Raw genomic sequence first — 27,440 nt, forward strand, 5'->3', positions numbered from 1 at the left:
ACCATGCCAGCATGGTCAGAACCCTCCCACCCAGTCCAGAAGCTAAAGCTACACCCAGTGCTGGCAAACCTCCGACCCTACCTGGCCATTGCGCTGCTGGGCAAGCTGCTGTGGGCGCCCTGCTGGAGCAGGGGGGGTTGGACTGGACGATCTCCAGGGGGTCCCTTCCAACCCCACCGTGATGCTGGGATCCGAGACTCTAGGAGGCGACCACAACTCCCGGGGAGCTTTGCGGCGCCGCTGGACTACAGCTCCCGCAACGCCTCGGGGCAGGCGTCCGCCCGGGCGCCGCCGCTGCGGTCACTCATTGGCCGCCGCCGCTGCCGCCATTTCGCGCTCTGGCGAGGGCCTTCCGCACCTCCGCTCCTCCTCTCTCCCGGGTGCTGCGGGAAGGCTGCCCCGACCCCTCTGCCGCCGCCGTCGGGGCTGCACCGCCGCCGCCGCCACGGCTCCCGCTGAGCTCCCGGGCACGCCTCGAAGCCAGGCATAAGCACCCGGCGGCGCCCCGCCGGCTCTCGCTCAGCTAGCCAATCAGCGCTCACAGCGGGTCGGACTGACAGCCGTCTCGCCCAATCAACGCCGGCCGTCTCAGTAGCCAATGGGGAGGCGGCGGCGCGGCCGGGCGCTGAGGCTGCCTCCCACCCGCCTCGCGAGACGCGGGCGGGGCCGGCGGCGGGGCGGGTCACGTGGGGCGCTCTCGGCCTATCAGCGCGGCCCGGCGCGGGGTTGCCCTGGCTCCCGCCAAATACGAGCGGGAGCCCCCGGGCGGGACCGGACCTGACGGGACGGCACCGAGAGGGCTGCGACAGGTTCGGCCGCCGCCACCGCCGCCGCCGCCGGCGGACTGAGCGGCGGGAGCCGCGCTTCAGCCGCTGATGGCAGGTAGGCTTGAGTCGGAGGTGCGATGGAGCCGAGCCGCGGTGTGTTTCCGGCGGCGGTTGGGCCGCGGGGTGCGCGGGGCCTTCCCGGGGTAACAAAGGAGGCCTGGCAGCTGCCGCCGCACCCCGGAGCCAGGCCCGGAGCCCTGCCCGCCGCCTCCTTCCTGCCCAGCTTCATGTTCCCTCGGTCTGGCTGCAGTGGAGGAGCTTGTGTCCGGGCAGCCTGTGCCCCGCGGGGGCCGAGATCCCCTCAGGCCGAGGGGTGCCCTGGTGGGGTTCGGCTCGGCCGGGCCCGCGCTCCGCGCTGGGCAGAGCTACCGGACGCTGCCGCGGCCCGGCCGGCTCGGGGAGGCAGGGAGCTCCCGGGAAACGTGTCTCAGGTGTTTATTTGTGATGTTCTTCCCTCGCAGCCATGGAGTGCAGAGACAAAGCGGCCGTTCCTCCGCGGAAACTCGTGCAGGGTAAGGCCGCAGAGGGAGCAGCTGTCACCTGGGCTGGCTTTAGTGGGCCAGGAGGATGTCAGGCCTCATCTGGGGAATTAAAGCGCCAGAGAATGCTTTGGGTGGGAAGAGACCTTTAAAGCTCATCCAGTCCACCCCCCCTGCAGTCAGCAGGAACATCTGCAAACAGAGCAGGTTGCTCGGAGCCCCAAACAGCCTGACCTGGAATAATTCCGAGGATGGGGCATCTCCTACCTCTCAGGGCAATCTGGGCCAGCCTTTCACTATCATCGGTGTAAAAAAAAAATCCTTTCTGCCATCTGGTCTGAATCTCCCTCTTTTAGCTTAAGCCATCACCCCTTGCCCTGTGGCAACAGATGCTGCTAAAGCCATTTGCACCTTGCTGCGATGAATCAGCACGACCTGGCTGATGTGCTGCAATTCTTGGGCTTGGGAGCTAATTAACCATGCCGCTGTTTGGCTTTTCCCCCTCCCCCCACTTCCCTCTGCCCAGTGACCTCCCTGATATGACTAAAACTGCTGTTGTTTCAGCTCGGCTGCCGTTCAAACGCCTGAATCTTGTACCGAAGGACAAATACGAGACAGATCCAGAAGTCCAGAAAGTGAAGGGCTCACCTGGTGACTTTGCTCCAACTAAGGATTCCCCCTTGGATACATCCCATGCATCCCTGGACAACTTGGAGAATGACTGCCAGTTGGATTCAGATGTTCATTTTACTCCAAAACTCGTGAATGGGAAAGGTCCTTTAGACCATTTCATCCAGAAAGCAACAAAAGACACCCCAAAAGATGACACTGTCATCGTGATTGACCTGAGACAGGACTCTGACCATAGGCTAAGTGATGACACAGGCCACAGAAATTGTGACTCCAAAGCATCTTCCTCCCTAGCTGTGACTAATGGCACCTTAGGAAAGGAGCTAACCCAGCCGAGTTGCCTGAATCCTGCTCCTAGTAACCAAGGGGATGATGATTCAATGGAGACTGATGTGCCATGTGAAGCTGGAGGGAACAAAGGTGAGGATTTGACTGATGGAACCCAATCACCTTCCAGGTTAACAAAATGTAATGACCTGGAAAGCCAAAAGGCAAGCCAGAGCCCACTGAAGGATGTCATCTTTGAGGGGAAGATGCCTGTGGTGCTCCTGGAGGACATTATGGCTGCAAAATCTCCCAAGGGTGCTTCTCTGGATGGAAGCATCACGTCTGGAAATGAGACCATGGAATCATCCCATGAAGGAGACTCTGGGCTTAGCAACTCCTCGCTGAGCGCTGGCTCCCTGAGCTCCCCTGAGGTGCAGCCTGCTGCAGAAACAAAGAAGAATTCCACTCCCTTAGCTGCCTCCACGCCTTTTAGGAAGGTTTGTCTCTTTTAGTGGTTGTTTTTAAGGCTATTGTGTTGCTGATGGGTCGTGGAAGTGAAAAGGATGGGTAGGATCTTTACCGAGGTGGTGAGAAGCTGTGTGGAAGGTGGTGGTGAGGTATTAATGATGAATCATTGCCCTTTTGCATCTTCCTTTTCAGTCCTTCAGCTATAGGATTGAAATCTGGCCTGGTTTTGAGCTGCTGTGGAGTATTTACATTATCTCATCTCCATTTCTGGAGACCTTCAAACCCTACTTGGATGTGTTCCTGTGGGACCTTCTCTAAGTCAACCTGCCTTGGCAGGGAGATTGGACTTGATCTCCAGAGGTCACTTCCAAGCCCTGCCATCCTTTGGTTCTGTGAATGCAGCTTTAAATTCTGCTACAGCTTCATTTTATGTGGTGATTTTCTCAATGAAATTCTTGTCCTGGGACTGTGCTTTCATAATTGGTGTAAGGAGAGTGTCCAGAAGATGTTTTGTCCATCACATGATGGCCTGTTCCTTGCTTGATGAAGCTGCAATGCGAGGATGCTACCCCAGTACCAGTGCAGGTGCTTTTCCAGCTCTGAATTGCTGCAGCTCTGGCCTAGAAAACACTTTTAAGTTGAAGCTCCAGTGTGTGAGGATGGAGGATGAGTTGGGCAAAGCCTTGGCTCTCCAGGCTGGGTGGACAGAGTTTGTCCTTTCAACCATCTTGTTAGGGGCAAGGGGACCTGCTTCAGGGGGAAGTCTCCTGGGGACAGATGCTGCTAGGAGGGCAGGGAACACCTCCAAACTGGCTCTGAATGAGCAAACTTAGGATCTTCATTGTAGTTTTACAGATCCACAGATTGCATCTGGTTGGCAAGGCCCCTCAAAGGGTGTCTTGCCCACCCCCTGCAGTCAGCAGGGACACCTCCACCTAGGATCAGGCTGCCCAGGACCAGCTGGTAACACATCATAGCAACCAGCATCAAGCACTTCTGCCCAAGAAAGGCTGAACTGAAAGCAGAGCAGCCCCAACACTGAATGCTGTCCCTTCTTTGAATGTGGTGGAGCCACAATCCCTCAAAGCAGATGTCTCCAAAACACTCATTGTGGCTGTTGAGCTGAAGGGGAAGCTTGTAAGGATGAGAACAGGAGGCTGAAGCCTCGTGTGGCTCCAAAGCCTGTTTATTGCTCCACCATCTGGGGAAGAGATTGATGGGAGGCTCTCCAAGAGGGCACAGCTGCTCATGGTGAAAGCTGTGAAGCAGAGCAGTGCTAAGGAAGGTCCTTGGGTGATGTAGCTAAGCCTCAGCTATGGTCAGGGTGGTCACTGACCTGTGCTTTTGTTTTGCTTGGGTGAAGAAGCTATTGAAAGATGAGGTTGATGGGGAGGGGCCTGGAGCAGAGCCCTGTGAGGAGAGGCTGAGGGAGCTGGGGGGGTGCAGCCTGCAGCAGAGGAGGCTCAGGGCAGAGCTGATTGCTGCCTGCAGCTGCCTGCAGGGAGGCTGTAGCCAGGTGGGGTTGGGCTCTGCTGCCAGGCAGGCAGGGCCAGAAGAAGGGGACCCAGGCTGAAGCTGTGGCAGGGCAGGTTGAGGCTGCATGCGAGGAGGAAGTTGCTGGTAGAGAGAGTGATTGGCACTGGAATGGGCTGCCCAGGGAGGTGGTGGAGTGGCTGTGGCTGGAGGTGTTGAAGCCAAGCCTGGCTGGGGCACTGAGTGCCATGGTCTGGTGACTGGATGGGGCTGGATGCTCTCTTTCAACCTGCTTGGTTCTCTGTCAGAAGTGCAAAGTTGAGTTTGTAGCTCAGGTAAACAAGTGTGAAGCAATTGGTGGCCTCCCTGCTTAGGTCATCTTCAGCACAAGCTGGAGGCCAGGAGATTGCATCTGACCAGGAGAAGAAACTCCTTTGGTGTGAGGGTGCTGGAGGCCTGCAGCAGGCTGCACAGAGAGGCTGTGGAGTCTCCTTCTCTGCAGAGCTTCCAACACCCCCTGGCCATTGTGCCCCTGGGCAAGCTGCTGTCAGTGCTCTGCTGGAGCAGGGGGGTTGGAGTGGATGATCTCCAGAGGTCCCTTCCAACCCCACCGTGCTGAGATTCTGTGAGTGAGGCTGAAACAGCTGAGGTGCTGCTTGCCAGAGCAGTGTCTGTGCTGTCTCTCCTGGCATATTTCTTTTCCCAGATGGAAACAGCTCTGATAAACCAAAGCTCCCAGATGAGACAATTCTTGTTTTATGGTGGATCAATACAGAACCTCCTGGTACAGCTCTGCACTCTGACAACTTAAATGCCTGGGAGTGCAGAAAATAAAGCAGTTGGTCTGTGTTGGCCTTTTAATCACAAGCTACCTTTTACTGCAAGTGACAGGAGAAGGAAAAGAGGAATCCCAGCTTGGTGGAGGTTGGAGGGGACCTCTGGAGACCATCTAGCCCAGCCCCAATGCTAAAACAAGGTCACCCAAGATGACAGTGTCCAGGCAAGGAATGCAGAAGCCACAACCTGCTGAAATATTGCCCAATGAAGCCTTTGAGCAGTCTGAACAATGCTGTTAAACATAAAATACTTGGGCTGGGTTGTTTCTTGCCCCTTCTAAATACCAGCTTTTGGAGAATTGAGAAGTTGGACCTATTGGGAACTCAGGGTTGCTGTGATGGTGCAAGTAGAAGATCAAGAAGGCTGTGATTAAAAGGAGAACCAGCATTAAACTGTGGCTATTTCCTGTGTCCAGGAAGCTTTGGCTCCATATTGTAGCAAGAGTGAGTGGTAGGATGGCAAAATAGAAAGTAAAGGTCAACCCAAGTTTAACTTGAAGTGACTTTGCTGTAATTAAATGTCCTCTGCTGGGGTGAGGTGCAGCAGCTCTGGCTCCTGGTTGCTTTGCTGTGATGTTCCCTTGCAAGTGATACTTGAAAGCAGAGAGATTTGGTTATGCAGAGCTGGGTAATGTGAGACCTTGATGGAAACAAGCATTGAGGAGTGCTCAGGCTGCCATGGAAATCAGGGAGGTGAGATGTGCTGGAGCTGTGTCCTGCTGCAAGGTGCTAATGGCAGCCAGAAGGACCTTGCTGGACTTTGCTCAGGTGGCAAAGGTCAGCCTGGGCTGGGTCAGTACTGGTGTGGCCAGCAGGAGCAGGGAAGTGATGGTGGCCCTGGACTGGATACTGCTGAGGCCACACTTTGAGTGCTGGGTTCAGTTTTGGGGTCCTCACTCCAAGAAGTACATTGAGGAGCTGGAGCAAGTTCAGAGAAGGGCAACAAAGCTGGGGAAGGGCCTGGAGAACAGGGCTGGGGGGGAACAGCTGAGGGAGCTGGGGGTGAGCAGTGTGGAGAAGAGGAGGCTGAGGGCAGAGCTCATTGCTCTCTACAGCTCCCTGAGAGGAGGTTGCTGAGAGGTGGGGATTGGACTCTGCTCCCTAGAAGCAGGCAACAGAGTGAGAAGAAATGGCTTCAGGTTGCTCCAGAGGAGGTTTGGGTTGGAGATAAGAAAGGATTCCTTTGCTGCAAGAGTGGTCAGGGATTGGCAGAGGCTGCCCAGGGAGGTGGTGGAGTCCTCATCCCTGGAGATGTGACCATGGCATTTGAGGCCATGGTTTAGTGGCCACGGTGGGGTTGAGTTGCTGGCTGGACTGGATGTTCTTGGAGGTCATTTCCAACCAAAACAGTTCTATGATTCATTCTTAAAGAGTTCTGGTGCCTGCTGGCAGGGGAGTGAGTGCTGTGGGTCTCTAAAACTTGCCTTTTGTAATTCCAGGTGGCTCAGAAACTGGCCAAAAGCTCGGCAGAGAAGGAGAAGCTGAGATTGCAAAGAGTAAGGCATCTTCCCTGACCTCCAGAGTTAACTTGCTGGGCTCTTTGCCTTGAATACTTAAGCCAAACCCTTTGTGTTCTGTTGTAGCCCACTTAGAACCTCCTCAGTGAATGTTGACAAACCTTAATTCATACACTTCAAGTACATGACTCGTTCTAGAGCTGCTTAATGCATCCCTAACGAGGTGTGGGTGGCCTGCACTGCACTGCTGTGAGCTTGGCTGTGGGATTAGGGAACAGTAAATGTTACTGCCTGCTTGTCAAAATGCCTTGGAGAAGCTTTTCATAGCCTTCAGGAGAGAGAGGGTTGGTGCAGCCTGGTAATTGGACAGAGAGCAGTGAAATCCAGAGCCTCCTGCTTGTGCTCTGCTCTGCTGAGACCCTCCCTGCAGTGCTGGGGCCAGCTCTGGAGTCCTCAGCACAGCAGAGATAGAGACCTTTTGGAGCAGGGCCAAAGGAGGCCACAGCAATGCTGGGAGGGCTCTGCTGTGAGGCCAGGCTGAGAGAGTTGGGCTTGTTCAGCCTGTAGAAAACTCTGGGCAGACTTTCTTGTGACTTTTCAGGACTTGAGGGGGCCAAGCAGAAGGACTTTGAGCAGGGTTTGTTGTGACAGGACAAGGATCTTGGATTAAACTAGAAAATAATGACATGGGATTCCCACCTCAAGTTCCATAATGCTCCAAGCCTAAAGTGGCTTTGTGGAGCATTGAGTGCTGGGTTCAGTTTTGGGGCCCTCACTCCAAGAAGGACTTTGAGGGGCAGGAATGGGTCCAGAGAATGGCAATGAAGCTGCTGAAGGGTCTGGAGAACAGGGCTGGGGAGGAGCAGCTGAGGGTGTTTAGGGTAGAGAAGAGGAGGCTGAAGAGAGACCTCATTGCTCTCTGCAGCTCCCTGAAAGGAGGCTGGAGCCAGGTTGGGCTCTGCTCCCTAGTAACAAAACAACAAAAAGTAGCCTCAAGTTGCCCCAGGAAAGATTTAGATTGGACATTAGAAGAAACTTCTTCCCTGAAAGGGTTGTCAAGGCCTGGCCCAGGCTGCCCAGGGAGATGGTTGAATCCCCATCTCTGGAGGTGTTTCAGAGCTGTGGTTCTGAGGGCCTTGGTTCAGCCCCAGCCTTGGTAGAGTTAGAGAATGGTTGGAGTGGATGAGCTTGAAGATCTTTCCCTCAGCAAAACCATTCTGTGATTCTAATGAAGGTGACTCAGATCTAAAGCCAGACAAAGCTTCCCTTGGTGCTTAGCAAGTGGCAACACCACCCTGTGTGAGAAGAACAACTCAGGTCTTCAGGGAGCAGGGCAAGGTGGAAGCAAACTGGTGGCAAAGGCAAGAGGTTGCTTGAGGTTAATGACTTCATGTCCTGCCATAGCTGGAAAGGATGCTGCAGGTCAAGGCTGGAGTGGGTGCAAGAATCCAGGCTGTCAGTTGCTTAGGTCAGGTTTTTCTGGCAGCATCACTTGGCTTCATGGCTTCTTTCTGCCCCAGGACCAGGAGCGAGCAGACAAGCTGCAGAAGCTGCAAGCAGAGAGGGAGGAGAAGGGAAGGCTGAAAGAAGAAGCAAAAGCAGCGAAAGAACGAGCCAAGGAGGAGGCCAAGAAGAAGAAGGAGGAGGAGAAAGAGTTGAAAGAGAAAGAAAGGAGAGAGAAGAAAGAAAAAGAAGAGAAGGAAAAAGCTGAGAAGCTGAGAGTGAAGGAGGAGAAGCGCAAGGAGAGGCAGGAAGCGTTAGAGTAAGTGCCTTGGCTTCTGCAGGTGCACAGCACCTGCCCAGACCCCCCTCAGCTGGCCCTTCCAGGGGCTCTGCTGGTCAGACAGCAACTGCTGCTCTGTCACAGGAGAGCTGGGAAGCACTTGGAAGGCTCTGCAGAGTATAGCCAGGCTCAGCAGGACTTGCAGCTTGAAGGCTGCCCTGACCTGGTTGGAAAGGGCTGCAAAGAGCTGTTGTGCTCCACTGACTTCTACCTTCAGGCCCAGTCTTGCCTGCACTTCTGGCCTGCCTGTGGAGGAAGTTGCTTGTAACTTGATAACCTCATAAATGCCCTTTCCTGGTGGTGAGGGAATCTTGAAGCAGGCTGAGTGCTTTGTGGCTGACACAGGTCAATATTTGCTCTAGAAGGAATGAAGAGAGTCTTAGAGCCACTTAACCAAACATGGTCCTTGAGAGAATTAGGTCCAGAGAAGGGCAACAAAGCTGGGGAAGAGTCTGGAGAGCAGGGCTGGAAAGGAGCAGCTGAGGGTGTGCAGACTGGAGAAGAGGAGGCTGAGTGAGACCTCAGTGCTCTCTACAGCTCCCTAGAAAGAGGCTGCAGTGAGGTGAGGGTTGGGCTCTGCTCCCTAGGATGAGTGATGGAAGGAGAAGAAATGGCCTGAAATTCTGCCAGGGGAGGGTTAGGTTGGAGATGAGGAAGAATTTCTTTGCTGGAAGAGTGGTCAGGGATTGACAGAGGCTGCCCAAGGAGCTGGTGGAGTCCTCACCCCTGGAAGTGCTCAAGAAACCCATGGCCATGGGGAGGAGCAGCTGAGGGAGCAGAAGAGGAGGCTGAGGGGAGACCTCCTTCCTGAAAGGATGCTGGAGCCAGCTGGAATTTGGTCTCTTCTGAGGAACAAGCAATGGGACAGCCTCAAGTTGTTGCAGGGGAGCTTTAGGCAGGGCATCAGGAACAATTTCTTCCCCAAAAAGCTTGTCAAAGCTGCCCAGGGCAGTGTTGGAGTCCCCATCCCTGGAGGGGTTTAGAAGCTGTGGAGATGTGGTGCTGAGGGCCATGCTTTGGTGGTGCCCTGGTAGTGCTGGATGATCCTGAAGGTCTCTTCCAACCAAAGCAATGTTAGGAATCAGTAGGTGGTTTTCTTTCCCAGGGTGGTGAGGTCTTAGTCAAGGTTTGGGACTTTTCATCCCTTCTTCAGTGCAGACAACTCTCAGAAATTCTGAAGTGCTTAAAATGAATTTTATGTTAAAGGGCAAAACTTGAGGAGAAGAGAAAGAAAGAAGAGGAGAAACGGTTAAAAGAGGAGGAAAAGGTAAAGATTTTTCTCTGGCTTGTCTGAAATTCTGCCCCTGAGACATTAAGAAGCTTCCTGAGCCCCTCCCTCGGAAGGGAGCACATCCCTGTGGGATGCAGCCTCCCCAGTGTCACCAGGAGGTGCTGCTCCACCTGCAGGTTTCCTGTCTGGCACTTCCCATACACCTTCATGCCTTTACTTTTCCTTCTTCAAGCCTTTCTGGAGGGCTGCAGCAGCTCTGCTCTGAGCACAGGCTGAGAGAGTTTGGGCTCTGCAGCCTGGAGAAGAGAAGGCTTCCAGGAGCCCTTGGAGTGGCCTTGCAGGATCTAAAGGGGGCTACAGGAGGGCTGGGGAGGGACTATTGACAAGGGCTTGGAATGAGAGGAGGAGGAGGAATGGGTTTGAAGTGGCAGAGGGGAGATTGAAAGTGGATGTTAGGAAGTTGTTTGCAGTGAGGGTGCTGAGACACTGGCACAGGTTGCTCAGGGAGGTGTTCAGGACCAGGTTGGATGAGGCCTTGAGCAACCTGTTCTAGTGGGAGCTGTCCCTGCCTATGGCAGAGAGGTTGGAACTGGCTGAGCTTTGAGCTCCCTTCCAACCTAACCCATTCTATGATTCTACCTTTGTCTTTTCAATGCCCCTGGGTGAGCTCAGCCCTTTGCCCCAGCAGTGGCCCACAGAGCTGGGTTAGAGAAGGCAATGAGTTGTTTGTGGAGCTCCAGGAGCCTGCTGAAGGCCTGAACTTTGCTTTACACTTGACTAGAATGGAGGTTGAGTTGTGCTTACCTGCAACTGGAAGGCCTCATCCTACCTCTTGTGTCTCTAATGTGCATTTTGGTTCTGATTGCAGCGAATTCATGCCCAGAAGGCAGAGATCACAAGGTTCTTCCAGAAACCAAAGACTCCCCAAGCCCCAAAGGTGAGCTGCTGCTGGTCCTCAGGGTTGTTGGGCTTCAGGTATTGTTCTAACAAAGACTACCTACAGCTACCTGAAGGGAGGCTGTAACCAAATGGAGGTTTGGCTCTTCTGCCAGGCAGCCAGGGACAGAAGAAGGGAACACAGCCTCAAGCTGTGCCAGGGGAGGTTGAGGCTGGATGATAGGAGGAAGTTGTTGGCAGAGAGAGTGATTGGCATTGGAATGGGCTGCCCAGGGAGGTGGTGGAGTGGCTGTGACTGGAGGTGTTGAAGCCATGCCTGGCTGGGGCACTGAGTGCCATGGTCTGGTGCCTGGGCAGGGCTGGGTGCTAGGTTGTGCTGTTTGAGCTTGGAGCTCTCTTCCAACCTGCTTGATTCTATGATTCTAAGGCACTACCCTCCTGCTGATCCATCTTTTAGAGCCTCTTAGGTGGGCAAAACATTGGTACATGGAGAAATTGACCATCAGGCAGCAATGTGCCCTCGTGGCCAAGATGGCCAAATGGGCTCCTGGGCTGCATGGAGAAGAGTGTGGCCAAAGCAGGTTGAAGGAGTCTCTTCTCCCCCTTTGCCCTGCTGAGGTCACATCTGCAGTGCTGGGTCCAGTTCTGGGCTCCCCAGTTCAAGAGAGAGAACTACTGGAGAGAGTCCAGCAGAGGCTGCAAAGCTACTGAGGGGCCTGGAGCAGCTCTGTGGGGAGCAAAGGCTGAGAGCCTGCAGAAGAGCAGCCCCAGAGGGCAGCTGAGCATTGCTCAGCAAGGGCTAAAGGAGCTATGGGGAGCAAGAGGCTGGGACCAGCCTCTTCTCAGACAAGGGGCAGCAGGCACAAACTGGCACCCAGGAGTTGCATCTGACCAGGAGGAGAAACTCCTTTGGTGTGAGGCTGCTGGAGGCCTGCAGCAGGCTGCCCAGAGAGGTTGTGGAGTCTCCTTCTCTGCAGAGCTTCCAACCCCTCCTGTCCATTGTGCCCCTGGGCAAGCTGCTGTGGGTACCCTGCTGGAGCAGGGGGGCTGGACTGGATGCTCTCCACCCTCCCTGTGCTGGGATTTCTTCCCAATTTCAGGAATACAACTAAATAATTGTTGAAAAATCTATAACCAGAGCAGAGATGACTAAAAATCTGAGCTCTGTCTTTTGCTGTGAAGATCTGGAGTCCTTTGAGAAGGTCTGTTGGAGCCTCAGCTAGGAAGGGACTTCCCCTAAATCATCCCTCAGCTGTTGAGTCTTCTGTGTCTGTTGCCTGGGCTGCTGCTGCGGCTTCTCAGTCACTCAGGCCCTAATCATCCTCTCTCAACATTTCAGATTCTTGCTGGCTCCTGTGGGAAGTTTGCTCCTTTTGAAATCAAGGAGAACATGGTCCTGGCTCCCCTCTCTCGTGTTGCCCTGGATCCAGACTTCCTGGAGCAGCTGGATAAGCTCCTGCACGCCCAGGACAGCGAAGCCTCCTTCCTGAGGGAGCTGAAGTGTCGGCAACCACGGAGAGCTGGGCCTACCTTTGTCAGTAACAGCACTGACACAGTCAACAGGTTAGGCTGGGCTTGGGGGGGGGCTTTTCTTGCCTCACAAACACCTTTGGGTGCCCCCCTCACCCCAAGCATGTCAGGTTGCTCTCCTCAAGCATGTGGACCCTGATGTGAACGTCCAAGTGATGACAGCGCTAGGGGCAATAACCTTCTCCATCTTGCATTCATGGACTGGGCTGGGTTGGAAGGGACCTTCAAGGTCATCAAGTTCCATCCTCCTGCCATGGGCAGGGACATCTTCCACTAGCCCAGGTCCCTCAGGGACTCATCCAACCTGGCCTGGAGGGAGGGGACGTCCATGCCAGCCTGAGCAACCTGTTCCATTGCCTCACCTTCCTCTGCCAGCCTCCTTCCCTCCTCCTCCCTTTGCCTCCTCTGCCTGCCAGCCTCCCTCCCTCCTCCTCCCTTTGCCTCCTCTGCCTGCCAGCCTCCCTCCCTCCTCCTCCCTTTGCCTCCTCTGCCTGCCAGCCTCCCTCCCTCCTCCTCCCTTTGCCTCTTCTGCCTGCCAGCCTCCCTCCCTCCTCCTCCCTTTGCCTCCTCTGCCTGCCAGCCTCCCTCCCTCCTCCTCCCTTTGCCCCCTCTGCCTGCCAGCCTCCCTCCTTCCCCTGCCCTAAGGCTCCTTTCATCTGCTGAGCTGCAGAGTGGTTTGGAGCTGATGGAAAGGCTCAGGAGCTCCTCCTTGATGAGCCCCAGCTCTGGGCTCTCTCCTAGCTGAGGTGCAGCTGGTCTGGCTGGGGGTCTGCCCAAGCAGCAGAGGGGTACTGAAGGGTACTGAAGCTGCTCTCTTCTCTTGCCAGTGATGTGGTGGTGGTGGTGGATAACTGCAAGCCAGATGCTGTGCCAGAAAGGGGCAAATTTGGCAGGATGAAGCTTCTGCAGTTCTGTGAAAACCATCGTCCTGCCTACTGGGGCACATGGAACAGGAGGAGCAGCCTGATCCACCCCAGGAGCCCTTGGGCCAAGGACACTGTAAGCTCCTCCTGGGCACTCAGGGGATCCCTTTCTGTCTTTGGACTTGGCCAAGTTCCCCTCACTCTGGGTCCCACTCTCCCCTCACTCTGGGTCCCCCTCTCCCCCCCTCTGTTTTGAAGCCCTGAGCAGGCTCTGGTGCTGGCCTGCTCTCAGATCAGTTCCAGATGTGGTGTCTTGGTGTTTCTTCTAGAAACTTCTGGACTATGAAGTGGATAGTGATGAAGAGTGGGAGGAGGAGGAACCTGGAGAGAGTCTCTCCCATAGTGAAGGGGTAAGGATTCCACCTGCTGAAAAACAGCTTCCTGTGACCCTTGCACTTGGCAGGCTGAGTTCTGATGAACAGACTTTTCTTTTCAGGATGATGAAGAGGAAGGAGAGGATGAAGATGATGATGATGGCTTTTTTGTACCCCATGGGTACCTATCTGAAGATGAAGGAGTGACAGAAGTAAGTGACCTAAGTGCTGCTGCATTTCCATCTGTCGGCAGGGGAGGGCAGGGCGAGGGCTTGGCTGTGGTGATGCTCACCTCTGATCTCGGCAGGCTTCAGGAGCAGACCTCTAGCTCAGGGAACGTGGACAAGAAGTGAGTTTATAGCATCCCAGAGCGGTTTGGGTTGGAAGGGACCTCTGGAGATCATAGAATCAGTCAGGGTTGGAAGGGACCACAAGGATCAGGCAGTGCCAACCCCCCTGCCATGCCCAGGGACACCCTACCCTAGAGCAGGCTGCCCACAGCCTCAGCCAGCCTGGCCTCAAACACCTTTAGGGATGAGGCTTCCAACACCTCCCTGTGCAACCCCTGCTAGGCTCTCACTACCCTCCTGCTGAACAACTTCCTCCTCACCTCCAGCCTCACTCTCCCCATTTCCAGCTCAAAGCCATTCCCCATCATAGAGTCACAGAATCAGTCAGAGCCAGCCTGGCCTGAAACACCTCCAGCCATGGGGCCTCAACCACCTCCCTGGGCAACCCCTGCCAGGCTCTCACCACTCTCCTGCTCAACAACTTCCTCCTCACCTCCAGCTTTGCTCCATCCCCCCCCACTCCTGCCACTCCCTCACAGCCTCAAAAGTCCCTCCCCAGCTTTTTTGGAGCCCCCTTCAGATCCTGGCAGGCCTCAAGAAGGTCACCTGGGAGCCTCCTCTGCTCCAGCCTGCACAGCCCCAACTCTTTCAGGCTGTGCTCACAGCAGAGCTGCTGCAGCCTCTGAGCATCCTCCTGGCCCTGCTCTGGACACTCTCCAGCATCTCCACAGCCCTCTTGTCCCAGGGGCTCCAGAGCTGGATGCAGGACTCCAGGTGGGGTCTCAGCAGAGCAAAGGGGGTGAATCACATTCCTGCTGCTGCTGCAGCCCAGGCTCTGCTTGGCTTTCTGGGCTGCAAGTGCCCACTGCTGGCTCCTGCTGAGCTTCTCCTCCAGCAGCACCCCCAAGTCCCTCTCCTCAGGGCTGCTCTGCAGCCACTCACTGCTCAGTCCCCTCTAGTCCAACCCCACTGCTCAAGCAAGGGTGTAAAAAGGTTTTGTTTTTCTCCTGGAATAGATGTCTCAAGTTCTTCCTCACCTCTGGCTTTAGGAGTGTGATCCAGAGAACCAGAAGGTTCGTCAGAAGCTGAAAGCAAAGGAGTGGGATGAGCTGATGGCCAAGGGAAAGAGGTTCCACATCCTGCAGCCTGTGAAGATTGGCTGCATCTGGGAAAGTGCAGCAGATGACAGTGGCACAAACCCAGACCTGAAGGTCCTCCAGCAGTTCACAGCCTGTGTCCTGGATTCTCCTGTCGCAGAAGAGGAGCAGCAGATCCAGAAATGCAGCAAAAAAAGAGCAAAGGATCAGCAAAGTAAGACCTGAAAGGGTGTAAGAGGTTTTGATTGTGCCTTCTTGTGCTCTGCTTTGGAGTTTTTGAGTGGTGGATTCAGAGGGATCTCTTTAGGACAGCTCTGAAATCCAAGGAGTCTCAGAGCTCTTGGAAAAGAGTTTTCTGGCATAGCATCCAGCATGGCCTTGCTTATGCTTTCCAACAGCTCTGCCTCTGGATAATCATGGAACTGTTTGGGCTGGGAAAGCCCTCCAAGATCATCCACTCCAACCCTCAACCCAACCCCACCGTGGCCCCAGGTGCCATGGCCACAGGTTTCTTGAACACCTCCAGAGTTGGGGACTCCACCACCTCCCTGGGCAGCCTCTGCCAGTCCCTGACCACTCTTGCACCAAAGATATTTTGCTTCATCTCCAACCTAACCCTTCCCTGGCACAATTTGAGGCCATTTCTTCTTCTGTCACCTGATCTTAGGGAGCAGAGCCCAACCCTCACCTCACTGCAGCCTCCTTCCAGGGAGCTGCAGAGAGCAATGAGGTCTCCCTCAGCCTCCTCTTCTCCAGGCTGCACACCCTCAGCTGCTTCTCCCCAGCCCTGTTCTCCAGACCCTTCCCAGCTTTGTTGCCCTTCTCTGCACCCAGTCCAGCACCTCAACACCTTTTGGAGTGAGGGCCCCAAAACTGAACCCAGGATTTGAGGTGCAGCTTCACTAGATCTTGAGGACTCAAATTGTACCAGGGGAGGTTGAAGCTGGATGTGAGCAGGAAGTTGTTGCCAGAGAGAATGATTGGCATTGGAATGGGCTGCCCAGGGAGGTAGTGGAGTCGTTGTGCCTGGAGGTGTTGAAGCCAAGCCTGGCTGGGGCACTGAGTGCCATGGTCTGGTGCTTGGGCAGGGCTGGGTGCTAGGTTGGGCTGGATGAGCTTGGAGCACCCTCAGCTGCTCCTCCCCAGCCCTGTTTTCCAGACCCTTTCCCAGCTTCATTGCCCTCCTCTGCACCCACTCCAGCCCCTCAATGTCCTCCTTGCAGTGAGGGCCCCAAACCAGCCTCCAGCATCCGAGGTGCAGCCTCCCCAGTGCTGAGCACAGCTGCTGCAGTGTGTGCCCTGTGCTCACACCACTCTGCCTTCTCCTAACCTCGAAACACTTCTCCACGACCTCTCACTCCTCTTTTCTCCTCCCTCAGTCCTGGCCCAGCTTCTTCCTCTGCTGCACGGCAACGTGAACGGGAGCAAAGTGATCATCCAGGAATTCCAGGAATGCTGCCGGCAAAGACTGTTCAGTGAGGTGATCTCAGCCGCTGACTGCAGTGACAGCAGCCCGGCCAGCCCCCACCCTTCCAGCCCCCAGAGCCAGATGGGGGAGGACAACAGGGTCCCTTCCAAAGCCAGGCTAAAGAGGATCATCTCAGAGAACTCTGTGTACGAGAAGAGGCCTGAGTACAGGATGTGCTGGTATGTCCACTCCGAGGTGCTGAAGAGCTTTGATCAAGAGCATCTCCCTGTCCCTTGCCAATGGAACTACATCACCCAAGTGCCTTCCTCAGGGAAGGAGGAGGGTGGCAGCCTGCCCGGTGTGGTGGCCCTGCAGACTACCCCTGTGGTGGTGAAGAGGAAGGCCACAGGGAGCATGTCCATCACTAAGTTCATGAAGAGGCCTCGAGGTGCAGAACAGGTGAGCTCCTGCCATGGGGATTCAGGGATTCATGGAATGGGTTGGGTTGGAAGGGAGCTTCAAGATAGAATCATTGAATGGTTTAGGTTGGATGGGAGCTCAAAGCTCAGCCAGTTCCAATCCCCCTGCCATAGGCAGGGACAGCTCCCACTAAACAGGTTGCTCAAGGCCTCATCCAACCTGGCCTTGAACACCTCCAGGGAGGTTGTGGAGCACAGAAGCACCCAATGGGATCTTTGATCCCATTCTGTGCTTCTGTGCTCCACAACCTCCCTGAGCAACCTGTGCCAGTGTCTCCCCACCCTCAACCTGTGCCAGTCTCTCACCACCCTCACTGCAAACAACTTCTTCCTAACATCCACTTTCAATCTCCCCTCTGCCACTTCAAACCCATTCCTCCTCTTCCTCTCATTCCAAGCCCTTGTCAATAGTCTCTCCCCAGTCCTCCTGTAGCCCCCTCAGACCCTGCAAGGCCACTCCAAGGGCTCCTGGAAGCCTTCTCCTCTCCAGGCTGCAGAACCCCAACTCTCTCAGCCTGTGCTCAGAGCAGAGCTGCTGCAGCCCTCTCAGCATCTTGGTGGCCTCCTCTGCACTGGCTCAAACACTTCCATGTCCTTCTTGTGTTGGGGGCTTCAGAGCTGCACCCAGCACTCCAGGTGGGGTCTCAGGAAAGCAGACTAAAGTTCATCCAGTTTCAATCCCCCTACCATGGGCCAGGTTGCCCAAGACCTCATCCAGCCTGGCCTTGAACACCTCCAGGGAGGGGACATCCACAGCCTCCTTGGGCAACCTGTGCCAGGGTCTCCCTACCCTCAGTGGAAAGAATTTCTTCCCAATCTCCAGTCTCAATCTGCTCCCCTCCAGCTTCAATCCATTCCCTCTCACCCTCTCACTACAAGCCCTTGTAAAAAGTCCCTTCCCAACTCTCTTGATCTTCCTCAGTGAGGAATAACAGGGACACAGTTGTGTGTCTGCACTAAGTAGGCTTCCTGTCACACCTCCCAGGCTGGCAGAAAGGAGCAGATGTAAAATATGAACCTCCAGACACTCCTTGCAGGGAAAGGAATTGGAACTCCATGGCTCTAGAGAAGGTTTTCTTTCTGTGCCTCTCCAGCTTGGGCTGTCTGTTCCATCCAAACTGTTGTTCTGCTCTTCTTCCCTTTTGTGCTCTTTGGCAGTGGTTGCATCCAAGCTTTAAATAGTTTTGGAGTTGTCTGCTTGGGCCTTGGCTTTCCAGATGGATGGGATCTGTGTGCAGGTTTTGATGGGACTGTGTGTGGCTGCCAGATGTAGAGCCTGAGCCTGACACATCAGCTGCAATGGTGCTGCTGAAATGTGGATCCCAAATCCCAGTGTGCAGGAGTTAGAAGGGACCTCTGGAGCTCATCCAGTCCAACCCCCCTGCTCCAGCAGGGCACCCACAGCAGCTTGCCCAGGGGCACAATGGCCTGGGGAGGATTGGGAGCTCTGCAGAGAAGGAGACTCCACAGCCTCTCTGTGCAGTCTGCTGCAGGCCTCCAGCAGCCTCACACCAAAGGAGTTTCTCCTCCTGGTCCCCTTGTGCTGTCCCTGGGCACCACTGAGCAGAGTCTGGCCCCAGCCTCTTGCCCTCCACAGCTCCTTTATCTCTTGCTGAGCATTGCCCAGCTCCTCTCTGGGGCTGCTCTTCTGCAGGCTCTCAGCCCCAGGGCTCTCAGCCTTTGCTCTTCCCAGAGCTGCTCCAGGCCCCTCAGCAGCTTTGCAGCCTTCTCTGGACTCGCTGCAGCAGTTCCCTGCCCCCCTTGTGCTGAGGAGCCCAGAACTGGACCCAGCACTGCAGATGTGCCCTCCTTAGGGAAGAGCAGAGGGGAAAATGAATCTCCTTTGACCTGCTGCCCACACTCTTCTTCGTGCACCCCAGGAGCCCCTTGGCATTCTTGGCCACCAGGGCACATTGCTGGCTCATGGCAAACTTGGCCCCCAGCATTCCCAGGTCACAGAATCATAGAATCAGTCAGGGTTGGGAGGGAGCACAAGGAGCAGGCAGTGCCAACCCCTGCCATGCCCAGGGACACCCTACCCTAGAGCAGGCTGCACACAGCCTCAGCCAGCCTGGCCTCAAACACCTCCAGGGATGAGGCTTCCACCACCTCCCTGGGCAACCCCTGCCAGGCTCTCACTACCCTCCTGCTGAACAACTTCCTCCTCACCTCCAGCCTCCCTCTCCCCACCTCCAGCTTTGTTCCATCCCTTCCAGTCCTGCCACTCCCTCACAGCCTCAAAAGTCCCTCCCCAGCTTTCTTGTAGCCCCCTTCAGATACTGAAGGGTCTCTTAAGATACTGAATGGTCCTCCACAGAGCTGCTCCCCAGCAGCTCAGGTCCTAATCTTCCCAAGTGCCAGACCCCAGCCTTTGGCAGGCTGTGCAGCCTCCAGCTTTGCTGTCACACAGCTCCCAGAGCTGCATTCCAGGAGCTGCTTTAGGCAGGGAATAACTCCCAGGAATGAACTGGGCTAAACTTGGAGCAGTTGCTGCTCAGACCCCCACCTTTGTTGTGGTTTGCTCCTGCTTTTCAGGGTAACCACTGGGATCATTAACATCTTAATCATCCCCAAAGGATGATTGGAAGCCATCTGAGAGGTGGTTTAGCTGTGTGCTGTCTGCTGTGCATTTAGGACAGAGAAGCTTCAGATCCTGTTAGCTGCCTCCCTCCAAACCTGCAGGCAGGACAAGGCTTTTGTGCTGCCAGCTGATTTTTATTCCTCACATCCTTTGGGCACAGGGCTGAGGAAAGAAGGCACAGAGAAGGCTGCTTCTGCATTTCCTACCCACTTTATTCTTGCCTTTTTTTTTCTGGCTTTGCTCCTGAAAGCAAAAAGAAACAAAGCAAAAAAGCTCTACTCAAGTGTTGATAGGGATCAGGGACTTGTGAGAAGCTGTTCAGCCCCCAAACTCCATCTGCTTGGGGTTGGTTTTCTTCTCTTTATTTAGTGTACAAGACAGGGGGGAAAAAAAAAGAGGCAGAGATAAAAATCTCTGCTTGGCACCCACTGGAAATGCTGCTTCTAACTGACTGCTTAAGCAGAAATAGCAAAACAAAGGCTTTTTAGCCCAATTCCATCAGCAGCCTGAATCCTTTTCAAGCTCTCCAAAGCATCTTGAAGCTTCCCTGGTGTGGTGTGCAACTCACAGCAAAGAACCATAGAATCAGGCAGGGTTGGAAGGGAGCACAAGGAGCAGCCAGTGCCAACCCCTGCCATGCCCAGGGACACCCTACCCTAGAGCAGGCTGCACACAGCCTCAGCCAGCCTGGCCTCAAACACCTCCAGCCATGGGGCCTCAACCACCTCCCTGGGCAACCCCTGCCAGGCTCTCACCACTCTCCTGCTCAACAACTTCCTCCTCACCTCCAGCCTCACTCTCCCCACCTCCAGCTTTGCTCCATCCTCCCCAGTCCTGCTACTCCCTGACAGCCTCAGAAGTCCCTCCCCAGTTTTCTGTAGCCCACTTCAGATCCTGGCAGGCCACAAGAAGATCACCAAAAGGTGTCAAGAGTCCTGCAAGCCCTTTAATGTCTGCCCAGAGATGGGCACAGCTCAAGTATGGAGATCCCAAGCTTGCTGCTGAGCCCAGCTGCAGTCTGGGGGAGAAGCCAGGAGCAATGGGGCAAGTTGAGGCTGCTGAGTTGTCTGCCCCTGCTGTGGGTTCAGCCTCCTGGCAGCAGTGCTGTGGCTAAAGGTGCTCCTTACATAAGCTGTGGAGAGCAGAGCTTGGTGGGCAGCACCTGCAGGTGTGTGGGAGGTGAATGCTGAGAGCTGTGGCTTTAATGAGAGATGTGAATTGAACATTTCTCCCTCTGCCTGCAGCCTGGAGGGAGTGGGGAGCAGGATCTAGGGCTGGGATTCTCCTTCTGTGTTTCCAGGTGAGGGGAGCAGGATCTGGGGCTGGGATTCTCCCTCTGTGTTTCCAGGTGAGGGGAGCAGGTTCTAGGGCTGGGATTCTCCCTCTGTGTTTCCAGGTGAGGGGAGCAGGTTCTGGGCTGGGATTCTCCCTCTGTGTTTCCAGGTGAGGGGAGCAGGATCTAGGGCTGGGATTCTCCCTCTGTGTTTCCAGGTGAGGGGAGCAGGATCTAGGGCTGGGATTCTCCCTCTGTGTTTCCAGGTGAGGGGAGCAGGATCTGGGGCTGGGATTCTCCCTCTGTGTTTCCAGGTGAGGGGAAAATAAAAGGCACAACACATAAACCCCCAAACCACTCAGAGCTGTTCAGTGCTGGGCAGCTTGTTTGTGTTGCTCCTTGTTTTGATTTCCTCAGCTGAAAATGAGCAGTTTGTGCTTCTCCTGTGGCAGAAACTGAAGTCAGCAGGGAAACGACTGGCCCCTCCCTGGGTAAAAAGCTAACTGGCAAAGATGAGGAGGATTCAAGGGGGGGGGGAGAGCACACTTCAAGCTCCACAGGCAAAAGTCGTTTTCCATCTTGAGAAGGAAGAAAGCATCCAAAATAATGAGCAGAGGAGAGGTGGGGAGTGGGGAGAGGAGAGAGATTTCCTCTTCCAGAAACCCAGCAAGGCTGAGTCAGATTTCAATTAGGGCTTGAACTGCCTTTGCAGTGCGTGGGCTGCTCATCACATTGGGTAACAGTGAAACATCTCAGAGCAGGAGCTTGGCAGGCTTCCTGCTGCCCATGCTGCTGCAGATGAGGCCTTGAATCAAAAGCCTGTGGGAGCCCAGGGCTTGCTGAGTGAGTTTTTTGTTGAGGGGGGAGTTGTTGTTTGGGGGTTTGCTTTTGTTTCTGCCTTCTAAATCTGTCCAAAGGATCAGGCTGTGATGTGTGTGTCCTGATGGGGAGGAACTCTTGCTGCAGCCCATCCTAGAAGGGCTTCAGGTGGAAGGGACCTCAAAGCTCCTCCAGTTCCATCCCCCTGCTGTGAGCAGAGACACTTCCCACTAGAGCAGGTTGCTCAAAGCTTCAGCCAAGCCTGGGCTTAAACACCTCCAGGGGGAGAGGACATCCACCACCTCCCTGGGCAACCTGTGCCAGTGTCTCCTCACCCTCATAGTGAAGAAGCTCTTCCTAATGTCCAATCTAGATCTACCCTGCTCTAGTTTGAGACCACTGTCCCTCATCCTACCCCCACAGGCCCTTAAAGTCCTCCTCCAGCTCTCCTGTAGCCCCTCTCAGATACTGAAATGCCACAAGAAAGTCTCTCTGGAGCTTTCTCTTCTCAGCTCCCTCAGCCTGTCCTTGTAGCAGAGGTTCTCCAGCCCTGTGGCCTCCTCTGGACCCTCCCCAGCAGCTCCATGCCCTTTTTCTGTTGGGGGCTCCAGGGCTGGATGCAGTGCTCCAGGTGGGGTCTCAGCAGAGCAGAGAGGCAGAATCACCTCCTCTGGCCACACTTGTTTTGATGCAGCCCAGTGCCCAGTTGGCTCTTTGGGCTGCCAGTGCCCATTGCTGGCTCATGCCAAGAGCCTCATCACCCAGCACCCCCAGGTCCTCTTCTGCAGAGCTGCTCTCACTCCACTTGTTGCCCAGCCTGGATTTGTGCTTGGGGTTCCCCAGCCCCAGGGCAGGGCCTTGCCCTTAGCCTTGTTGAACTTCATGAGGCTGGCTTGGGCCCAGCTCTTTGGCCTGTCCAGCTCCTTCTGGATGGATCCCAACTGCACCACACAGCTTGGTGTCACCAGCACTGCCTGGGCTTGGTCTCTTTTGCTGATGCTTTCTTTTCCCTGCAGGCTGCAGAGATGGATGGATTTCAGGCAGACACTGAGGAAGATGAGGATGATGATGACTGCATGATTGTGGATGTACAGCCAGGCAAAGGTGGGACAATCCATAGCAGCCTCTGGGCAAACATTCACTGCCCCTAGGGCAGGGTGGGAACTGCCTGACCAAACCTGCCACAGGTTTCCTGCCCCTTTGTCACCATCCTCCTGCTCTTCTCTGTCAGTGTTTCAATCCAGGCTCTGCTCTGCTTTGTTTGTGGCTTATTCTTGGTGCTTTTTGGGGTTTTGTGGTCTCCAACGTGCTTGTGCTCTGTCTCCTCAACCTGCCCTTCCACCTCAGGAGAGGGAACCCTTGGGGTCATTATCAGCAGATCCACTGCCTGCTGCCAGCTGTTGCTGGGCAGGGCTGGTCTCAGCCATGCAGTGTTCAGTGCCAGGACTGAGCCACCTCCACCAAGCTGCCTTCTGGAAGCCTGAGGTGGATGGTGTGAAGGAAAGAGAAGACAGTAAGACAGCTCTTGCATGAGTCTCACCACAGCACAGCCCTGTTGGAGTGGAGCCAGAGGAGGCCACAGCCATGCTGGGAGGGCTGGAAGGACTCTGCTGTGAGGCCAGGCTGAGAGAGTTGGGCTTGGGCAGCCTGGAGAAGAGAAGGCTCCAGGGAAACCTTCTGGTGGCCTTGCAGTACTTCAGAGGGAGATCAGAGATCTGGGGACAGACTTTTGAGCAGGACCTGCTAGGACAGGACAAGGGGGAATGGTTTGAACTCAAAAAGGGAGATTTAGACTGGAGTGAAGGGAGAAACTCTTTAGAATGAGGGTGGTGAGAGCCTGGCCCAGGTTGCCCCATCCCTGCCACCATTGCAGGTCAGGTTGTTTGGAGCTCTGAGCAGCCTGCTCTGGTTGGAGAAGTCCCTGCTGGCTGCAGGGGGTTGGACTGGATGAGGTCTAAAGGTCCCTTCCCACCCACAGCAGTCTCTGAGCAGCACTTTGCCCTGGACTCTAAGCAGTTGCTTATGTTTGTGTCCCTTCTCCTGGGGAGAAGCTTCCAAAGCTCTGCTGTAAGAGTGAATCCTTTCAGGCTACAGATTCAGGAGGAGTGGGCTGAGGCTGTGGAGTGGCTCCTGAGTGGCTGCTTTCATCTCAGCCAGCTTGTAAAGCCTCCTAGGTGATCACACAGCTCAGGGACTGCTCAGCAGCCACAGCATCTACATCCAGCTCCTCAGAACCTCCCAGCCCTTTCTTGGTGCTCTCACAACGGAGCTCTCTCAAAAGGCTCCTGGCACAGCCTGAGTTAAAGGGGTTTGTGTTGGGCAGCAACTCTAATTCTGCAAGTAAGGCCTTGTGCATGTTCCCCAGGCCCTCAGCTGGACCCACTCTACTCAGGTCCCCTCAGCTCTCCAGCTGGATCCACTCTACTCAGATCCCCTCAGCTCTCCAGCTGGATCCACTCTACTCAGATCCCCTCAGCTCTCCAGCTGGATCCACTCTACTCAGATCCCCTCAGCTCTCCAGCTGGATCCACTCTACTCAGATCCCCTCAGCTCTCCAGCTGGATCCACTCTACTCAGATCCCCTCAGCTCTCCAGCTGGGCCCACTCTACTCAGATCCCCTCAGCTCTCCAGCTGGGCCCACTCTACTCAGATCCTCTCAGCTCTCCAGCTGGGCCCACTCTACTCAGATCCCCTCAGCTCTCCAGCTGGATCCACTCTACTCAGATCCCCTCAGCTCTCCAGCTGGATCCACTCTACTCAGATCCCCTCAGCTCTCCAGCTGGGCCCACTCTACTCAGATCCCCTCAGCTCTCCAGCTGGGCCCACTCTACTCAGATCCCCTCAGCTCTCCAGCTGGATCCACTCTAGTCAGATCTGGGCTTTCCTTTCTGTCTCATCCCTCTTCTCACCACCTCTCCCAGACAATCCAATTGTTTGACAAGAAGCTTTGCCTTTAATCTTAAGCTGCTTTTGCTCATGACAAGGCTGCAGGGAGATGAAAGCCTGGCTCCAGGTTTGTAAGCTCTCCTTCCAAGGATGGAAGGGGGCTGCAAGAAAGACAGGAAGGGACTTAGAATCAGTCAGGGTTGGAAGGGACCACAAGGAGCAGGCAGTGCCAACCCCCCCTGCCATGCCCAGGGACACCCTACCCTAGAGCAGGCTGCACACAGCCTCAGCCAGCCTGGCCTCAAACACCTCCAGCCATGGGGCCTCAACCACCTCCCTGGGCAACCCCTGCCAGGCTCTCACCACTCTCCTGCTCAACAACTTCCTCCTCACCTCCAGCCTCACTCTCCCCACCTCCAGCTTTGCTCCACTTCTGACAAGGGCTTTTAGTGCTAGGGTGAGGGGGAATGAATTGAAACTGGAAGAGGACAGACTGAGACTGGAGATGAGGAAGAAATTGTTGACAGTGAGGGTGAGGAAACCCTGGCACAGGTTGCCCATGGAGGTTGTGGCTGTCCCTTCCCTGGAGGTGTTCAAGGCCAGGCTGGATGAGGCCTTGAGCAACCTGTGCTGGTGGGAGATGTCCCTGCCCATGGCACAGGGTTTGGAACAAGATGACCTTAAAGGTCCCTTCCAAGCCAACCTGTTCCATGAAATGCAGCAGCTCAGCAGCTTGCTCTCCTCAGGCTTTGTTGGCACCCAGGCAGCTGTGTGTGTTTAACTCCTGCCTGAGCTTAAAGCACAGAAAGGCTTCTGAAGGTTCCTTTTCGTGGTGGAAGTGATTTGGTTTTGGCTTTGCTGCTGGCTGGATGCTAACTCAACATCCAACTCAGTTCTTGCATGGGATTGGAAAGGGGACTTGAGCTGAGAGAAGCAAAGGGTTGCACAGATAAGGGACTGGAACTTCTCTGCTTTTGGTGTAGAAAAGAGCAGCCTGAGTGGGATCTGAGCAGTGTTTCAGGGTGGGTGGCAGGAGGATGGCACCAGGCTTTGTTCAGTGGTGCCCAGTGATAGGACAAGAGCTAATGGGCACAAAGTGGAACGTGAGAAGTTCCATCTAAAGGTGAGGAGGAGCTTCTGTAATTGAAGGGTGACAGAGCACTGGAGGAGGCTGCCCTGAGAGGTGCTGAAGTCTCCATCTCTGGAGTCATCCCAAACCCACCTGGATGTGTTCCTGTGTGAACTGCTCTGAGTAACCTTGGCAGAGGGGTTGGGTCTCAAGGATCTCCAGAGATCCCTTCCAACCCCTACCCTGTTGTGTCTGTGTGGAAGACAAAGTGCACAGCAGTTGACTTCTGCTCTAATGAGTATTAATGAGAGGACTGCAGCAGCTCTGCTCTGAGGACAGGCTGAGAGAGTTGGGGCTGTGCAGTCTGGAGAAGAGAAGGCTTCCAGGAGACCTTGGAGTGGCCTTGCAGGATCTGAAGGGGGCTGGGGAGGGACTATTGACAAGGGCTTGGAATGAGAGGAGGAGAAGGAATGGGTTTGAAATGGCAGAGGGGAGATTGAAAGTGGATGATGGGAAGAAGTTGTTTGCAGGGAGGGTGGTGAGAGACTGGCACAGGGGTGCCAATTAAGGTGGTGAGACACTGGCACAGGTTGGCCAGGGTGGTTGTGGAGCACAGAAGCACCCAATGTGATCAAAGATCACATTCTGTGCTTCTGTGCTCCACAACCACCCTGGAGATGTTCAAGGCCAGGTTGGATAAGGCCTTGAGCAACCTGTTCTAGTGGGAGCTGTCCCTGCCTATGGCAGGGGGGAGGTTGGAACTGGCTGAGCTTTGAGCTCCCTTCCAACCTAACCCATTCTCTGCTCTTTCAAACCAACAAACCCAAACCCACCCCAAACTCACCCCAAACTCACACCTCTCTTTTTATTACCCCTTACAGCTTCTACCTTGACACCTCCTGAACCAACTTCAGAACCTAGCAACAGACCAACTGCCCTCCAACACCCTCCAAGGGGCAGCTCACCTAATACCCTTTGAGACTTACTCCACCCCTACTAACTACTTTGTATGTATGTAGAGTGAGGTAGAAAACTTTTCCAGCTGGGTGTATCTTTGAGCCAAGATACTCCAAAGTATTCCCAGAAGACAGCACTTTGTTCTGCTTCAGACCAGATGGAAGCTTAAATCTTCTTTAGTTCTGGGGGGGGTTGGTTGGTTTGGGGGTTGAGGGTTAAGGGTTTGGGGGTTTATTTTTGGGGGGGGAGGGGTTTTAGCTTAATACTGCTTCTTAATCTGTCCTTAATAAAGCATTATTGAAATGTTGATACTTCTTTGGAACAGCAAAGCTATGGAAGTTTATCTTGAGCTAGCAGAGAAGGGATTTTGGGAATAAGCTTATTGTGATGCCACTGAGTGGGGGGAGGGTGGAAGTGACTCTGTTGATAATGTTGTATAGCACAGCCTTGGGTACAAAGGATGTATAATTATATTTGAATTTATACTCTCTACATCAACCTGTCTCTGGTCTTACTTGCTGCAGAGAATCCCAGCCTGGGGCGTGGTGGAAAGGGACCCCTGGAGAGAATTCACAGATTCAAGCAGGTTGGCAGAGAGCTCCAAGCTCAGCCAGACCAACCCAGCCCTGTCCAGTCACCAGACCATGGCACTCAGTGCCCCAGCCAGGCTTGGCTTCAATACCTCCAGGTACAGCCACTCCACCACCTCCCTGGGCAGCCCATTCCAGTGCCAATCACTCTCTCTGCCAACAACTTCCTCCTCACATCCAGCCTCAACCTGCCCTGCCACAGCTTCAGCCTGGGTTCCCTTCTTCTGGTGCTGCTTGCCTGGCAGAAGAATCATGGAATCAGGGTTGGAAGGGACCACAAGCTCATGGATGTTAGGAAGTTGTTTGCAGTGAGGGTGGTGAGACACTGGCCCAGGTTGCCCAGGGAGGTTGTGGAGCACAGAATATGACCAAAGAGCCTCAGGGCTCTCAGCCTTTGCTCCTCCCAGAGCTGCTCCAGCCCCCTCAGCAGCCTCTGCTGGACTCTCTCCAGCAGTTCCCTGCCTCTCTTGAACTGGGGAGCCCAGAACTGAACTCAGCACTGCAGATGTGACCTCCTTAGGGCCCCACCTTGTTTCTCCTGTTTTGGGCCAGGCTGGCATTAATTACACATCAGGGGTAATTATCAGGGTCCTGCACAGAATCACAGAACTGTTTGGGTGGAAAAAGCCTCTGAGATCATTTAGTCCAACCAGCAACCCAACCCCACCCTGACCATCCATCCCACCCCCAAGAGCCGTGCCCACACGGGTCTGGGACACCTCCAGGGGTGGTGATCCCCCACATGCTGCTGCTCTCTACCTCACAGGAAAACCTCAAGCTTTTAAATGTGAAGGACTGGAAGGAGCATCAAACCTCACAGGCTGACAAGACATTAGGGGTTGGAAGGGACCCAAAGAAATCATTGAGTCCAACCC

The 27,440-nt window shown here is 54.8% G+C and overlaps 1 protein-coding gene across 1 annotated transcript; it reads left to right on the plus strand.

The window, feature by feature from the left end:
* The first annotated feature begins 753 nt into the window (after positions 1 to 753).
* Positions 754 to 26,161, plus strand: CHAF1A (chromatin assembly factor 1 subunit A). Its single transcript, XM_064175043.1, has 15 exons — positions 754 to 882; positions 1,289 to 1,339; positions 1,871 to 2,700; positions 6,420 to 6,476; positions 7,958 to 8,199; positions 9,427 to 9,487; positions 10,320 to 10,388; positions 11,688 to 11,911; positions 12,706 to 12,877; positions 13,071 to 13,151; positions 13,238 to 13,327; positions 14,455 to 14,716; positions 15,882 to 16,369; positions 22,079 to 22,166; positions 25,900 to 26,161. Exons 1-15 carry the CDS (start codon positions 876 to 878, stop codon positions 25,995 to 25,997), a joined length of 2,820 nt encoding a protein of 939 aa, XP_064031113.1. The 5' UTR covers positions 754 to 875; the 3' UTR covers positions 25,998 to 26,161.
* Positions 26,162 to 27,440: the final 1,279 nt, after the last annotated feature.

This window comes from Pogoniulus pusillus, chromosome 41 (genome assembly GCF_015220805.1).
Source record: "Pogoniulus pusillus isolate bPogPus1 chromosome 41, bPogPus1.pri, whole genome shotgun sequence".
Lineage (NCBI taxonomy): Eukaryota > Metazoa > Chordata > Aves > Piciformes > Lybiidae > Pogoniulus > Pogoniulus pusillus.